Source organism: Suillus paluster, assembly GCF_016628075.1.
Source record: "Suillus paluster strain FC165 chromosome Unknown EDB91scaffold_4, whole genome shotgun sequence".
Classification (NCBI taxonomy): Eukaryota; Fungi; Basidiomycota; class Agaricomycetes; order Boletales; family Suillaceae; genus Suillus; species Suillus paluster.
This window is the reverse complement of record NW_024537564.1, coordinates 436,477-450,937: the sequence shown is the minus strand read 5'-3', so window position 1 is coordinate 450,937 and position 14,461 is coordinate 436,477. Positions and strand designations below refer to the sequence as shown.

At 49.3% G+C, this 14,461-nt stretch overlaps 5 protein-coding genes and 1 non-coding gene across 6 annotated transcripts; 1 reads left to right on the top strand and 5 right to left on the bottom strand.

The window, feature by feature from the left end:
* Positions 1 to 114: 114 nt before the first annotated feature.
* EDB91DRAFT_1215906 (uncharacterized protein) lies at positions 115 to 1,632 on the bottom strand (the record flags this gene model as incomplete). Its single annotated transcript, XM_041320826.1, has 6 exons — positions 1,170 to 1,632; positions 1,010 to 1,119; positions 716 to 955; positions 603 to 660; positions 403 to 551; positions 115 to 374 (listed from the first exon to the last, which is right to left on the bottom strand). Exons 1-6 carry the CDS (start codon positions 1,568 to 1,570, stop codon positions 115 to 117), a joined length of 1,218 nt encoding a protein of 405 aa, XP_041182502.1. The 5' UTR covers positions 1,571 to 1,632.
* A 296-nt stretch (positions 1,633 to 1,928) lies between these two features.
* On the bottom strand, positions 1,929 to 4,932 carry EDB91DRAFT_1243185 (uncharacterized protein; the record flags this gene model as incomplete). Its single annotated transcript, XM_041322260.1, has 20 exons — positions 1,929 to 2,158; positions 2,215 to 2,329; positions 2,383 to 2,415; positions 2,463 to 2,507; positions 2,558 to 2,710; positions 2,776 to 2,850; positions 2,898 to 2,987; positions 3,045 to 3,180; positions 3,231 to 3,283; positions 3,342 to 3,349; positions 3,401 to 3,448; positions 3,495 to 3,561; positions 3,609 to 3,696; positions 3,750 to 3,793; positions 3,846 to 3,957; positions 4,006 to 4,090; positions 4,144 to 4,328; positions 4,384 to 4,438; positions 4,487 to 4,599; positions 4,652 to 4,932. 20 exons carry the CDS (start codon positions 4,930 to 4,932, stop codon positions 1,929 to 1,931), a joined length of 2,016 nt encoding a protein of 671 aa, XP_041182501.1.
* A 981-nt stretch (positions 4,933 to 5,913) lies between these two features.
* On the bottom strand, positions 5,914 to 8,803 carry EDB91DRAFT_1343481 (uncharacterized protein). Its single transcript, XM_041325781.1, has 2 exons — positions 8,323 to 8,803; positions 5,914 to 8,266 (listed from the first exon to the last, which is right to left on the bottom strand). Exons 1-2 carry the CDS (start codon positions 8,603 to 8,605, stop codon positions 6,087 to 6,089), a joined length of 2,463 nt encoding a protein of 820 aa, XP_041182500.1. The 5' UTR covers positions 8,606 to 8,803; the 3' UTR covers positions 5,914 to 6,086.
* An 88-nt stretch (positions 8,804 to 8,891) lies between these two features.
* EDB91DRAFT_t32 lies at positions 8,892 to 8,970 on the top strand. Its single transcript has one exon. It is a non-coding gene; the product is annotated as a tRNA-Arg (tRNA).
* Positions 8,971 to 9,100: 130 nt separating this feature from the next.
* Positions 9,101 to 10,714, bottom strand: EDB91DRAFT_1215900 (WD40-repeat-containing domain protein). Its single transcript, XM_041320825.1, has 5 exons — positions 10,441 to 10,714; positions 10,316 to 10,388; positions 9,539 to 10,263; positions 9,432 to 9,489; positions 9,101 to 9,384 (listed from the first exon to the last, which is right to left on the bottom strand). The coding sequence occupies exons 1-5, from the start codon at positions 10,633 to 10,635 to the stop codon at positions 9,326 to 9,328; spliced, it is 1,110 nt and encodes a 369-aa protein (XP_041182499.1). The 5' UTR covers positions 10,636 to 10,714; the 3' UTR covers positions 9,101 to 9,325.
* A 138-nt stretch (positions 10,715 to 10,852) lies between these two features.
* Positions 10,853 to 13,098, bottom strand: EDB91DRAFT_1243182 (autophagy-related protein 22-like protein; the record flags this gene model as incomplete). Its single annotated transcript, XM_041322259.1, has 12 exons — positions 10,853 to 11,074; positions 11,133 to 11,229; positions 11,279 to 11,302; positions 11,354 to 11,428; positions 11,481 to 11,650; positions 11,703 to 11,780; positions 11,831 to 11,994; positions 12,051 to 12,147; positions 12,199 to 12,416; positions 12,469 to 12,781; positions 12,842 to 12,861; positions 12,921 to 13,098. 12 exons carry the CDS (start codon positions 13,096 to 13,098, stop codon positions 10,853 to 10,855), a joined length of 1,656 nt encoding a protein of 551 aa, XP_041182498.1.
* Between the last annotated feature and the right edge of the window lie 1,363 nt (positions 13,099 to 14,461).

The window sequence follows — 14,461 nt, the reverse complement described above, 5'->3', positions numbered from 1 at the left end:
GTGCATTCGGATGTCCATGTGACGAAGGTGAACAACGGGGATGGATTTTGCGATGGTATCTACCGTTAGGGTTTAACTTCATCTCTCCCGCCACCCTTTGCTACCCGTGATATCCTAAAACACAATTTTGTGACCTTGGCTGGGTATGATAGCAGCAGATTCACGCGGCGCTTGGGCTAGTGCAGCACCAGGTTTCGGGCGTCCTCGAGACCTGTCAGCTTTCATATGCCGTGGAGCCTCTTTTTGGTTCCGTTGAGGTGTCGATTCAGCGTCATCTCGTTGTGTGCGGTGTTCTTTCTCATCTTCATCGCGTCTTCTTGGGCGCGAATGTGATTGTGGACGCGATTCAGTGTCAGTGTTGTCGGTCACCGTATCTTTTTCCAGAATCGCGTTTGTGTTCACTTTGTTGTAATCTTGGACCACCACCGCGACGGACTGCGTCAGCAGAAGCATATTCCACGACTAGATCTCGACCATTGAGACGGTGGTTGCGAGGATTGATCAGGGCAGCAGTTGCATGTTCGGTACTGGTGAAGTCAAGAAAGGCAAACCTGGATGCTTCCGTTAGTATTACGTGCGCATTGTACGACAGAAACACTCACCCTTTACATGCACCACTGTCTTCGAAAGTTCCCATGCGGATCTTTCGTAGCCAAACATCTTTGGTGCCATTATTATCCTCCCCGGCATCGACCTCAGCGGCATCCACTTTAACGGCCTTTTCCAGCCTTATGCGGATGTCTATGAGCCTCGAAGAGTTCACGAATCGAGTCCACTGTGGTATCAAAACCAAGATTTCCGAGGAATAATGTTTGCGCGGGAGGCTGCTTCTGTACCCGCAGAATCTTCTGTTGAGTCTTCGTCAAGCCGCTCACTGATTTTCCTGCAGATGGACCCTTATCGTTCTCTTGCGTCCCCTCCGTTGGTTTTGATGTGGGACGGCCCGCAAAATCATCTACCTACAGGTGTGCAATTCAAGCTTGAATGTTAGGTACACATGGTAAACCACGAGTATACATACCATCTTTAACCAACAAATTCCGACCGTGAAGCTCTCGTTCGGACTGGGTTATGGCTGTGACTTTGCCATCCGGCGTAGCAAAGTCGACGTAGGCAAAGCTACTCGCCTTCAGTCCACCACACATATTGTAGGGAGCAGTTTTACTCACCCCATATTATCTCCTTTGGTGCCCTTTTTCGTGGGCATGTGTATGCGCGTGATCTCTCCGACGCCATCAAAGAAATTTCGCAGTGCATCTGGCGTAGTCTTGAACCAGAGATTACCCACCCAGACCGAATTCTGACGTTTCGGCTTGCCAGTGGGCTTCGAGTCCTTGGTAGAGACACCAGCTACGGAGCCATCCGTCACCTTTCTCTTTTTCGATGGCTGGTCTTCAGCTTTCTGGTCTTTTTTCTTCTGTCTGCGTTTTTCGGCATGAGACAACGCCACAGTGTCTTCTGCGATATCTGCTGTTTCTGCGTCGCGTGCTACATCATCATGTTCTTCGGTAACTCTCTTTCTCTTGACTGGTAGTGGGCTAGAAGAGTCTGATGAGGATGCGGATGACATTTTGGAAGTAGACTTTGAAAGGCTGTTATTGCAAATGTGATGATATGATACACGTGACGTGATCACGTACTATTCATTACAGACAATCTACTGTTCAGAGCCAAAAGAAACAAGGACTGCCCAACGATACATCTATTTCCAGAGTCTACATACATTATCCATCTGAAGACATCCTTGCAGTTAAGGGTTTCTTAAACGGCTCAAGCAAAACTAGGTCACCAGTAAAGATGATATCCTGCACCTTCAACCTGTCCCTGCGTCCTAGCAGCGGTCTTCAGATGATGTAGAGAAAGAGGTCGTTTACTTGACATAAGAGATTGGGTCAATCAAAGATCTCGCTGAAAACGAAGATAAGTACCTAGAACGCGCCAGTGCTTTGGCCGTCATGAGAATGTTCCTCATTGCCCGACCTGCCCAATATATATATATTATAGGGACTGCCTACAAGAGGGTGGAGCTCCTCACCATTGACTGCGACTCTGGACAACTCCTCGATGTCTCGGCGAGATATAGTGTATCCTTCCCCTGAGAGCATATTAGACCACAGTATTTGGCGGGAGTCGGCATCTAGTTCATGATACTGGATGGCTGTGAGAGTGACGCGGTAAGCATGGCATTGGTAGACTAGCAGATAAAACATGTACCCATGGCAAAATGCGACATATATGCGGTACATGTATTTCTTGCGGTAACAAATACAATGCACCGGTGCTGCTCAAAGAAATTGAGTGTCGTCGAGATGCGAATATCTTCCTCCATCTAATTGGAAGTCAAGGTAACTAACACAAGGCGAAGACAGAGTTGATACATACTATTGGCTCGTGCCTCTGAGTCTGCATTAGAATCTGGATGCAATTTAGCTCGTGCCGGATAAAAAATGCAAACACCACACATCTCCAGCTTCAATCAATACTATGGCATTCCATATCCTCGCTGCCTGTGAGAATATGAATTTGGACTTAGAAAAGCCGTATTCAATGAACGTACATCCAGACGAGATGTCAACGTGTCCACAAGCAAGGTCGTGTCCAACGGAAGGGAACAGACTGCGAGGGAATACAAAGGCCGCCTAAAGTGTTCCGCAATTGCTTCAACAGTCGCCGTTTTTCCGGTCCCTGATGGTCCATGCAGGAGTATGACCTGCCAGCAAGAGGTACACCGTGGCATCTGATGCCGTGTTCGAATGAATAGGTGGATCGACCTACCAAGCCTGTTCGGTCTTCGTCTGCCATCACCTCCTTGCTGAAGTCGAATGCACCCACAACTCCTTCGATGACATCCTGCCGAAATTAGCAGCCGAGCAAAGGTTTTAGTCGATTGGCCTCACCTTTGAGCTTTCATCGAGCACAATATGCTTCCAGGCATTTTCATTGAATTTTATTGGCTCGACTTCGTCGACGTCGAATAAGCCCCACGACTTGTAGCGAGCCAAGCATTATCAGAGTTACTCGGATGTGTACTTTTGTGTGATTACCTTGCGTTCCAGATCAAACCCTGGCATGAATCGCGGGAGAAGATCGATATCGTCTTCGGGCCCGGGCGGAACGTTATCATTGATTCGAACCTTGCTTCTGTCTTGGAGAAGAGGAAATGGGAAAGGGGTTTCATCTCTGGTTTCCAATGTGATAAGACAATGAATGGCTGGCGAACAATTCCTTACAAATGGTTGTAGCCGAACGTATTCCAGGCTAAGCGATCAGCCATGATTCGTCGCTGTTGGAGACGATAGGTCAGTGAGGAACAATCCACCTATCTCATGATACAGGCGCACTCCTCTGTCTAAGATGGGTAAGGTTAACACAACAAGCCAATGACGAATAGAAAACGCACGAAGTCTGTGATGGACACCCGCTAGTGCGGCATACTTTCTACCGCGCTCTTGAACGGGTTTAACGCGGGACATTTGTGGGACATGTGCTCTTACCCGTAAGTCGCGCGCATATCTCAGGCGTCATCTTGGTAGTTCGGAAATCAGCTAAGATCAGCGACCCCTATTTTTCATGAGTACGACGAGAGTATGATAATGGCGGAAACAGACTTCAGCCAGCTTAACCATCCGACCTCGTTCCAGCTTAATCCACCTGGTTCCATTCCAGAATGAACCTTCGCCATTAAGGTGGAATGTTCTGCAGGACAAAATAGGGAAAATCCATGATGACAAGTAACAGTCACGACTTACTGGTCAAAGTCATCGTAATAAGTTGAGACCAAACGGAATGCTTCCTGCATGCTTCATCTATATGAATACCTCATGGAGTTTTGTTGGTTCCCTTACAAAATCACCATTGTCGTCAAGGCACCAGTACTTTTGACCCTTCCGGAAGTAGAACCCCAGCAGGCCGAGCGGTATGCGGCCATGTGCTATGGCATGTTTCAATCGTTCAGCTCTATAGGAATTCAGAGACCAATGGATGCAAGCACAGAACATATCGCACATTGGTTTGAATTCTTCTTTGAGCAAGTGTAGCAGGATTCCAAGCTGTTGGACTGCAGCCGTAAGGAACGTGCGTGCATCATGATCTGCCAACATAAGAGGCATAAAGTCTTCTTCAAAAGGAGTACGAGCTACATACCATGTAGGTCCTTGTACACATGCCCGAGCGCTTTCGCACATCGTACGATGTCATCTTCATTGTTTTCTGTTGCCAGAGTCGTGCGTGCGTCATTGGTCCGAATGTCCAATGCATCTAGCTCCAAAAGCAGCTCGTCGATAGGAACTTCTGGATGTTGGCTCAAGCATTCACCCCCCACAATAGAGCTGCAGAAGATAGCCATCTATCATCTGATGAACTGAGTATTTGAATACACCGTACCGCAAGCAGGCGAGTAAAACGGGACTGAAATCACTGAAAACCTGTTTTGGTTTCTCTACATACTGATATATCAATCGCAGCTATATAATACTTGAGGACGCACCTTGATCCGTCATCCGTCGAACATTTACATAGAAGAAAGTAGGCTCTTGGGTGGTCGTACAGGGAGTCTCTTCGGTGTGCTCATAGGATTTCCAGCAAGCACAAAGCAAGTCCCTGGAACGAATCAGTAAAGATCACCCAATTACTTTGACTGGAGAGTGTGAACCATTGCTGCCACCGTCGAAGGAAGCCATTCTCTTGTTTCTCCGTTGTCCCGGATTTGCATTCTTCAAGTGTGACAGAGCTTGACGTAGGGCTGACTGGAAGCGGTATTAGTGCTTCCTTTATTGCGGATGGTGAGGACATGACTGGAACAGTAGGAGGTGGGGAAGTAGTCAACGTTTCGGGACATGCCGACCCGGGAAGAGGCTTTTTGATCAATAATGCGGTATCAGCGGAGGGGAGAGTTTGCGCGGGTGATTCCTGTAGGTTAGACTTCTCGGACATGCCAAAAAGAGGGGAAGTCGTCTGTGCAATAGATCAAGGCGTAAGACCAAAAGACGCTTACTATCGCTTTATACTCTCATACGCCAACCGATTTGTCACTTTTGATGTCGTCGTGTGAACGGACTATTCAAGCAGGCGATTGCTGGGAAGGATTGACCCTCATTGACCTCACCTCGTAAGCACAGGTTGATCCCTGGCGATGATGCAATTGTATTGCAGTGCCGAAGTTCCGTGCAGGATGGGGAAAGAAGGTTGAAAATGGTCATACACGCCCAGCGACTTGCACAGGAATGTAACATATGCCAAGGCACTCCTCATTGCGTGATCATACAACCACAGGGTAGGCATAGATATGTTTGCGAAGTTACCTGAAGCCACACAACATGTTACTTATCTAGGGTTTTGGAACAATAAAGGTGCTTACATCTCGAATCGGTGACGTTGGTCAGGACAGCCTCATTTCACGCGAGGAAGCGGATGCGAAGTTGAAGCTTGTCGATCGAGTGAAAGTTTGACACGCTCCAAAAGTGACACCTCCAACTTCGTCTGCACTAGGCTCAGACTGTGGTGTCCGACAGGTGGTTGGCTATGCGACTATTAGGACCGAGGATTAACTCGGTTCGGGCGCGGGTGTGGGGGGATTATCATCGGCTAGCGGGCTGCTGATTGACCGGATGGTTAACTGTGTATTTGAGGATTTGTATGGGGGTATTATAAGCTGACAGCCGCGGCGGTACTATGCTATATGTCACAAAAAAGGAAAGGGACTCGATCGGAAGGTTTAAACGAGCGTGTCTACAGACGTGCTGGAAAGAGAGGATATCAGAGAATAAAAACTGCTTGTGCTCAGCTGGACGTGTGGTACAGGTACCTTCCTTGCCACGAGCACAGGAACCGGCACCCGTCAAGTCATCTCATGTCGAAGAATACTTACAGTACACCAGTTGTCGAAGAACTCAGAACATTCGAATTTCCGTGGAGTCACAATTTCATGTGGCACGTGACCGCGCCATCGTAATGTCACAACACTGAAACATCCAGCTGATGCTGGTGTAGAATTTCATACCATTAGGTGCGTGTGTACATATTCAACATTAATCTTACGGTACATTATGAAACACACGCAGATCGTCCGTTTAAGATAACCAAGTCCGTCACTGGATCTTCCGTCTCTGAGCTTCCTCCAACACACTTTTCGGTCCGCGCTTCGCCATCGCCCAAAGAAAGACGACAATGACGACAGCAAACTGAAGCCACAGCCACAGCTCCAAGATGAACCCTACGAACCCTCGCTGCTGAGGCTTTTGAATCTTTTCTTTATCGAGGGAGATAGGCGAAGTAGATCCTGTTTTCGGCCCGTCATTTGCTGGACTGCGGGAAACAGTAGGAGACCGATGGCGGCTTATACTATCCACGAACTCGTTTACAAGTCTTTGGGGAACTGGGGTGGAGGGATGGGCGAGATCAGTCGAACTCTGCCTCCGCGGGGCAGAAAGAAGTGTTCCCTCGAAGCGACTTTCATTCCAGTGGTTCGTGCGCATTCGAATGGTGTGCGACTTGCGACGCTTCTTGTCTGCAAGCGTCTCCATGTGCGCGTTGGGCGGACTGTACGTCACAGACTCAGAGTCATGAACGCCTTGCCATGTACCGGGTTGTAGACTGACTTGCTCCGCAAACGTAGATAACGCGGAAAGTGAGGAAGAGGTGGAAGGATTTGAGTTGTGACCAGAAGTTGGGGGAAAAGACAGGATATCTTCCGTGGAAGGCGGATTTGTATCAGAAACACCGACCTCGTCGGCGCTAGCGGATAAAGAAGGGGAAAGCGACGTAAGACCAATCAAACTTGGTGTTCGGAAATGGTCATTCCCAGGACAGTCTCTCCATGCAAGCCCTAGCTCATTGTCCAACGTCTGGCGACCTGAAAATTCTGTGAGAGGCAATGCCGCAGCCAAAGGTGATGGCAAGTCCAATTCTGCGGGGGCCGCGGATTCCGTGCTGGGCTGAGGGACAAAAGGAACGGGCGGTAGACCGGGAATAATCAGTGAATGCACGGATGGTGGACTACTGACATCAGATACAGTCGGGGGATCAAATAACCCGACAACGGATCGACGCCCACGATGATTTGCAGGTAGAGGGAAAAAATCAGGAAGTATTGCATGTCGCATACTGCTCTGTCTGTCTGGTTTGATGCCGCTATCGAAATCGACCGAGGAGTCCACGAGCATAGACCGACGGAGACTGGCAAAACGAATCGTCTCGTCTTCATCGTCATGATCACTTTCCTCGTGGACACCGGGATTCTCGATGTTATCATCCTCAGCCAGCCAGTCAATGGCGTCGCCATCTCCGAGGCTCTCGTAGATGAGCCGGATGCTCGCAGCATCTCTTTGCACCGACTGCAGCGATGCCGTCGTCTTCGCCTGCTGCACCGTTATTTGTGAATTAATCTGCTCAAGTTCGCGGATCTTCTGAAGGAGTTGGGACACGAGTGCATATTCCGGTGTTGCTGGGACTGGCGCCTGAACAGGAGGAGGAAAGTGGAACAGCGGGAGTGACCGAGATAGACCGTCGTATAGAGACATTTTTCTGGATCGTTCAGTAAGCTTGCCATCAGCGGGAGCTGAACGAAAGACAGCTTCAGAAGCATGCCGGCGTAGACACTGCGATGGAAACGTGCGTTTCTCTGACCTGCCTAGTCCGGTAGATCTCCTCGATACTCCTTGGGATGCAAGAGTTCCCCCTGGCGCAAAGTCTCGTACTTCTCCATCACTCGTATCACTTTCGCTCTTACCCCGTAGGACGCGGACGCGCTCTTCTCTCTCAAGTCGCCTCTTCGACGCTTCCTCAGACTCGAGGGTGAGACTAACAAGTTTTGCCTTTTCCTCGAGCTCGTCGCTCCTTGCACGAGTTTTCTCGAGCTCCTCTCGGAGCCCTTGGATCTCTTTCTCCAGACTGCGCAATTTTCGCCGTCCCGCTTGATCAGTCTGAGCAGAATCCGATTCGAGTTTCTCTAGCTTGGCAAGTAATTCAGCGTTCTGATCGGAAAGTAGAGCAAGGTCTGCAGGGGAGACAGAGACATGTCTCTGCGAACGGCGAGAGCGAGGTGCACTGGTGCTTGCACGGGAGGAAGAGTGTGAGATATTGGTATAATAATGGGGGGAGTGTGAAAGGGGCGTCCCAGGAGTCGTTGGAGATGATGTAGAGGACCCGGATGGAGAGATAGATGCTGATCTTGAAGGGGGCAAGCGGGCAAGGAGGGCCTTGTGCTTATTCTTAAGCTCAAGATTATTTTCGTACAAAGATTTACAGACGGCTGTGGTAACGCTGAGTTCTATATAGGAACGATGATTTCAGCCAATGTCAAGAATAAAACATCGAACAACGAACCATTTTCCCGGTCTTTGATGAGTTCATCAGCTTTCAGGAGTAGCTCAGAAAGCTCCTCGCGGGACCTCCCATTCCAAACTTCAGGATGGTTAGGGATGTCATCCCACGCAGAGATTGCGTCATGGAAAGACTCTCGTTTCAAATCCGAGTTATCCAGCGAATCATGAAGAAGCGATGTAGCAGCGTATGGAGGAGGCGGAGAAGATTTGACGTGGGTAGAAATTCTCCGTGCCCGACCTGGCGGTCGTGGCCGAGGAGTGGTGGTGACTGCCCCAGATAGCATATTAGAGTCTGGACAAAGCGTCGATTTAGACAACAAAGATGATAGTAGTCAAATAGTGCGTGCAAAGGACGATCTGTTAGTCAATGTCCGAGTCTAATCCTCGTTAGCTGATGCGGCTTAGCACAAGGGAAACGAAAGGAGAAAAGGAGACTCAGAGATATATGTTCTGCCGGGTTCTGTATCCTTAGTATACATATGAGACTGGCAAAGGTTTACATTCAGACTGTCATCAGAACCAAGTCCAGGCTGAGTCATCTTGGACCACAAATCAAACGCTCCTAATCAAGGCCGCCTGGCGAAATGGCATCGCGTCTGACTACGACTACGTGATCAGGAGATTGCAGGTTCGACCCCTGCGGTGGTCATTATTTTTTCCTAATTTATTCGGAAGCTGAGGATAGCAGCTGTTTTCTTTTGATCCGAAGGCAATCCGCAGGGTGTTGGAAAAACGACTGCATGGGATGACTTCCCTGGGATTCGTGGGGATTTGTTTAAAGTTATGCCATTTCAAATAGCTTGTTGCAAGGAACTTTGAAGTCTATCTCACACTTGACAATGCTTTCGGATTACCGATGAATAAACTCTCTTCGGAAGCCACGACCAATATTATATCAAGGCAGCAAGATAAAAATGACAATACGTCTCTGGTGTGATTGAACTGAAATATCAAACCATCAGAGGTGACAGCGGCGTTGCGCGTTGTTCGGCGCGCCGCATATTTTACAATCCAGGGTCCAACTCTCCCAACAACATAGTACCATCCTTGCTGCTAGTGAGGACTGTGGACATGTTAGTAAAAATCAGTCAGATGGAAAGTAATCCTTACTGATAGGCTCTTTCGGGTGGAAGTCTACACAAGTGACAGTGCCCCTGTGTCCGGGCAGCTAAAAAGATGGTGAGTTACACACAAGAGGCCAACCGGATCAAACGAACCTTATACAACACGCGCCCATTCTCAACATCCCAAACACACACCATCCGGTCCGCGCCACCAACCGCAACCCGTTGTCCCCCATCGTCCTTGCTCCACGCACCCTTCAAAAGCGTGTTCTCAAACCCAGCTGGAGCACCTTGCAACACGCGGTGTATCCTCGATGGCGAAGGTGAGAAAGGGCGCACATCATGAACGATAGTATGCGACGAGAACGAAGGCGAGAGAAGGTAGGCACCATTGGGTGAAAGCGCAAGCGACGTCGGCGTGTCCGTGTGACCAGTCAGCGCATACACCTGCTCGCCCTTGCGCAGGTCATATACATGAATCTCATTGTCTAGCGCGCCAATATAAAGGTTCTGCCCATCTGCACTCCACGCGACGCTCGTTGCTGGGCATCCGAGTTCAAACACGGCAACGCTGTTCTTTGAACCTTCTTCTCCACCCTCCCAAACCCGTACTGTTCCATCGTCCGAGGCAGTAGCAATGAGCTCGATGCCCGCACCGCCTGCCATAGTCCGGTCCAGCGCGTTTATAATCCCGCGGTGAGCACGGATTTTTCTTGTCCGCTGGCCAGTGGTAACATCCGTAAAGCCGAGCATTTGGTCTGCGGACACTGTATAAAGGAGTGGGGAGAATAGGGACCATTGAAGGTCAAGGATGGGTGCTTTATGGTGGCTAGAGAGGAGGGCGTAGTTGGTATTGGGTGGATAAGTTCTCCACAAAGCTATATTTCACTCGTGAACACTTCGTATGAGACACATAGATATGTCACGTACAGACGCTTCTGTCTGCTGAGCAAGCAGCAATGTTCTGCCCAGTAGGGTCGAATCTACAACTCAGAATTTCCGCCTTGGACCTGATGAATACAGCCTCATACGGGCAAAGTATATAGAAGTCTCACCGAATGGGCCCCACTCAAGCTAATGATGGGTGCCTCTAGGTTGCTTGTGCGCTTGACGCTTCGTATGAGGCCTTTCTGTCGCTCATCGTTGGAGGACGATATCGCAATTTGGTTTCGAGCAGGGGAGTTCGAGCGCGCCCTTTTTATGAGAGTTCCTTCTGCAGATGGTGGTGGGGAAGCACCTCGTTTTGACATAGTGACTAGGTATAGACCAAAGAATTTGGAGTGAGTTGTCAGTAAATGAAGTCCAGTCGTAAGAGAGCAATAATTGAAGTGGTCACGTGACCCCTTGCTTTTTGCCATCAACGAGAAGAATGTCGAGGTTCCGACTCGAGAACCAACTTGCTAACATAGATCGCATAGATCAAAAATGTCCAAAGTCACTCGAAAAAGTACAGATACAACTTTCACTCTAGTGTGTACGCCCGCGCTGCTCAGTCGCCCACCTCACAGCATCCCTCCGCCCCTTCGTGACATCAACCCCAAACCAGATCACCACTGAGGCAGCCGTACACATGGCAAAAAGGAACGGGAACCCCTGCCAGTTGTTCCCCGTCTTATCAATGATTGCCTGAATGACATTCGGCCCTACAATAGAAGAGGCGCGGTTGGACAGACCGAAGAGACCGAAGAACTGGTCAATGTAAGCGGACGCGGTGGGGTGGGGGTTGCGGGGGGGCCGGAGTACATACCATGTTATCAAAACCGGACGGACTGAGCTCGGCCATCATTGTCAGAGAGTACGCGTAATACGACGCCTGGAAGAGGCCAAACAAAACATTGTATGCCCTGATAAGAATATAAAACATGACAAGAAAAATACGAAGTCTTGACCAACCAGAACTCCCAGACATTGTGGAACCTAATGCACTTCTTAGAGGGACGACGGCAAATGAAATAAAATGACACCGACCCAAGTTTATCTGTCCATATTCCAATCATACCCCACAGCGGAATCAAAATCGTGACAACATTCGTGACCACGAAACTGGACCAGTGATAGTTAGATAAATGAGTGCAGGAAAAAACTAGTGCTACACACCATCTTCTTCGTACTAATCTTCCAATATCTCTGGATCAACCAGAAGGCAAGAGTGCTAATCGTCGAAGTGATTGCCTGAGACAAGCCCAAGTATGTACTTTGCAGGAACGAGAAACTGAATTTGTCGTTCTGACATATTGCAATGAGAGTTCCAGTAGTATTCAGCCCCTGATCAAGAAGATGTCAGTTACGGCTTGGGATACAGACAACAAAACAGTACGTCTGCAAGGAGAAAGTAGGCGAACAGATACACAAATGTGTAGGGAAGATGCCTATATGTCTTCAGCGCAGCCCAGATCTATTATTCGCGTGAGTTGATTTCTCAAAGGTCCCCCGGTAGAGGCTGACCTGCTTCCATCCAATCGTCAGGTAATGTTCGCCTTTGGGCAAATTAGGGCCTGGCCTGGGCTCCTGGAATACAACTCGAGGGTACTCAGCAGGTAGCGTAGCTTGGAAGAGACAAGATATACTCACACCACCAGATACCCAGTACCACCCAATACGTGTTGACACTGCACATCAATCAATACAAAAACGCGAACTCTCGAGTGATAGGAACTCACAATACAATGTACATAATTGTCGACTTTGGGGTTGTCCATCATAGGCAGCAAAAGCGCTAAGTTTAGCACAAGCGTGGCTGTGTATCCGACATTACTATGAACCTGCACCGAAAAGACAGTCAGCTTCTGACGCCAATACGCCCTGCGACGCACAGTAAAGATATTAGTAATCCTATTCTTTTCCAACGACTCCTCTTGCACGTAAACATCAGCAGGAATTTCGCCATTTTCGTACTTCTCTCTCAACCGACGTGCATGTGGGGTATTTCGTGCGAGGCGAGGGAACACAGCGCCATAGAAAACAAGAGTGACACTGTATGAGACGAAACCGATGATGTACAGAACCATCGCGAGGACCCATCGGTTCGGTGCTACACAAAATGATCAGACGATACAGCAAACGCGAGACGCCTGGAAACGTACAGGTGAGCGCCATACAGGCATACTGTGCAGCCCAGCAGACCACCGTGACCTCGAACAACAACCACCGTCCGAACGTGCCGTAGTCAGCAGCAGAACCGATAGTAGTTAATATGACTGTCATAATAGCAAAACTAACACCATTTGCAGTCAACACCACTCTGGAAACTGATTTGGTGCCGCTACCCCAGGGAACGACGCATTGGCCGGAAGAAGTATCTGCTAGGCATGAAGAGCCAGGGCCTGCAATGGGATCATAGCCCGCGGCTGTGGCAAGCCCCTGGAATAGTGTTTGTGTATAGCCCAAACCGACACCCTGGTTGTTTGACGCGTGGATAAGTAGAGTCAGATGTGCACGAATACCTGCCCGACTCACATTGTCACCGTTAGAGTACACTGATGGTTAGCTTGGTTAGAGAATAGCATGAGAGGCATGTACTGAGTCTGCAACACACGGTAATAGCTCCACAACTCTCTTCTGGTCACGAGCGGTTCATCCTTGCTAATGGACGAAATAGCGACCTGGTTCCCATCCTGCTCAGATGAGTCGTCTGACTTGATGTCCACGATCTGTTTCACATCACTGGGGAAGGCGATGGATACTAGGGTTTCTTGTGCAGGTGACGTCAACATGGCGGTCGCGAACAAGCCCAATACTCGGCGAACAAGGATGTAGGCGACAGCGTGATTGAGATCCATAAGTATGCGCTCTCTATCTGATGTATGATGATTATTTAAGCATACCTCATGGGCTTTGTCACGATCGTGGTCCTAAGGCCAATAGATCGGCGAGATGTACCCTTTTCGCGCCGAGGACCCACTAGTGCCCGCTTCTGAATCGAGATTTGTTTCCTCGGGGGGGCTTATCATCGTTCGCCCATTTTTCGGGAAGAGATATAGGAATTTGGACACAAAGCCATACTACTTATAGCCCCAGACAGATCTAAGAGATCGCTAGTTCGAGAACTATCGTTGGCAGTGACAGACTTCGGCAAAGGGACCAATAGCTGATGCAGTTCGGTTCCGCTGGGTGACGAACTGGTCAATAAGTATGGACCACGCCGAGAAAATCCTATGGACTGGAATGAGCACATGATAGCGACACCATGTTGATGGATGAGTCCGAGTCGTCCAACTGCGAACGCACAGCGCAGGCCCGAAGTTCCGCAGCGGCCCTTCTGCTATTGAGGAAGCTTCTATGGGATGCCGAGAGAATTGAATGAGCTGCCTTAAAAGTTAACAGTCCGAAATGATGCGAGTAGGCGCTTGCCGACGCATTGAAGGCCCACCATTGAAAGGGGTCATCCAAGGACCGACCAGGTCCTTGAAGACAACATATGTGACCTTGTCATCTATGTAGCTCCGGTGGAGCTACAAGGTGATATATGCGACTGTGGGCATACCCCGGCATAGAGTCCGAGTCGTGGAATATAACTGCCGATGCTGCCAGTATGTCGATTCAGAGCTGACTGATATTCTTTGCAACGAGTGACTCCAAGGTCGAAGGCATAGAGTGGTTTGACGAAAGGGTGTTGATGGAAGGATGGAGGGTGCGTCGGTCGAGTCTCGACAGTAGGGTGGCTAGTCAAAAGGCGAGTGGACAGGCAGCATGACGAACAAGATCCATGATGGCAGACGATCCTGGAATTTTCGAAGCGGGCTGGCCTGGAATATGTCAGCGCTGAGGTGGACGTTCTTCGTCCGACATGCAGTAGTTGTATTCCGAGACGACCGTCACGCAGGAGACGTGCTTCATGAGTTTGGCAAAGTGCAGGCCTATTTTGAGGCTCCAGGCCTGATACCATTGATATCCGTAACCCGACGACTTTGATGTGAGGTTCCGCTTCGCCAGCCTGAGGAGGTCTAGGTCGAACACGGGCAAATCTGAGATCTGAGGTCCGATCGAGGGGTCGACCTACTATATAGTGTGACCGTAGTTCTGAATGATGCATCTCTCTCTTTGAAATTGATCCCATATCCTCATGTTTCCTGTGTT

Coding starts and splice junctions, on each gene's coding strand:
- EDB91DRAFT_1343481 (XM_041325781.1), bottom strand. CDS start 8,605: ATGCTATCTGGGGCAGTCACCACCACTCCTCGGCCACGACCGCCAGGT. Junction 8,267..8,322: donor CATCAAAGACCGGGAAAATG/GTTCGTTGTTCG, acceptor GTTCCTATATAG/AACTCAGCGTTACCACAGCC.
- EDB91DRAFT_1215900 (XM_041320825.1), bottom strand. CDS start 10,635: ATGTCAAAACGAGGTGCTTCCCCACCACCATCTGCAGAAGGAACTCTC. Junction 9,490..9,538: donor ATGGGCGCGTGTTGTATAAG/GTTCGTTTGATC, acceptor CCATCTTTTTAG/CTGCCCGGACACAGGGGCAC. Junction 9,385..9,431: donor CCACCCGAAAGAGCCTATCA/GTAAGGATTACT, acceptor ACATGTCCACAG/TCCTCACTAGCAGCAAGGAT.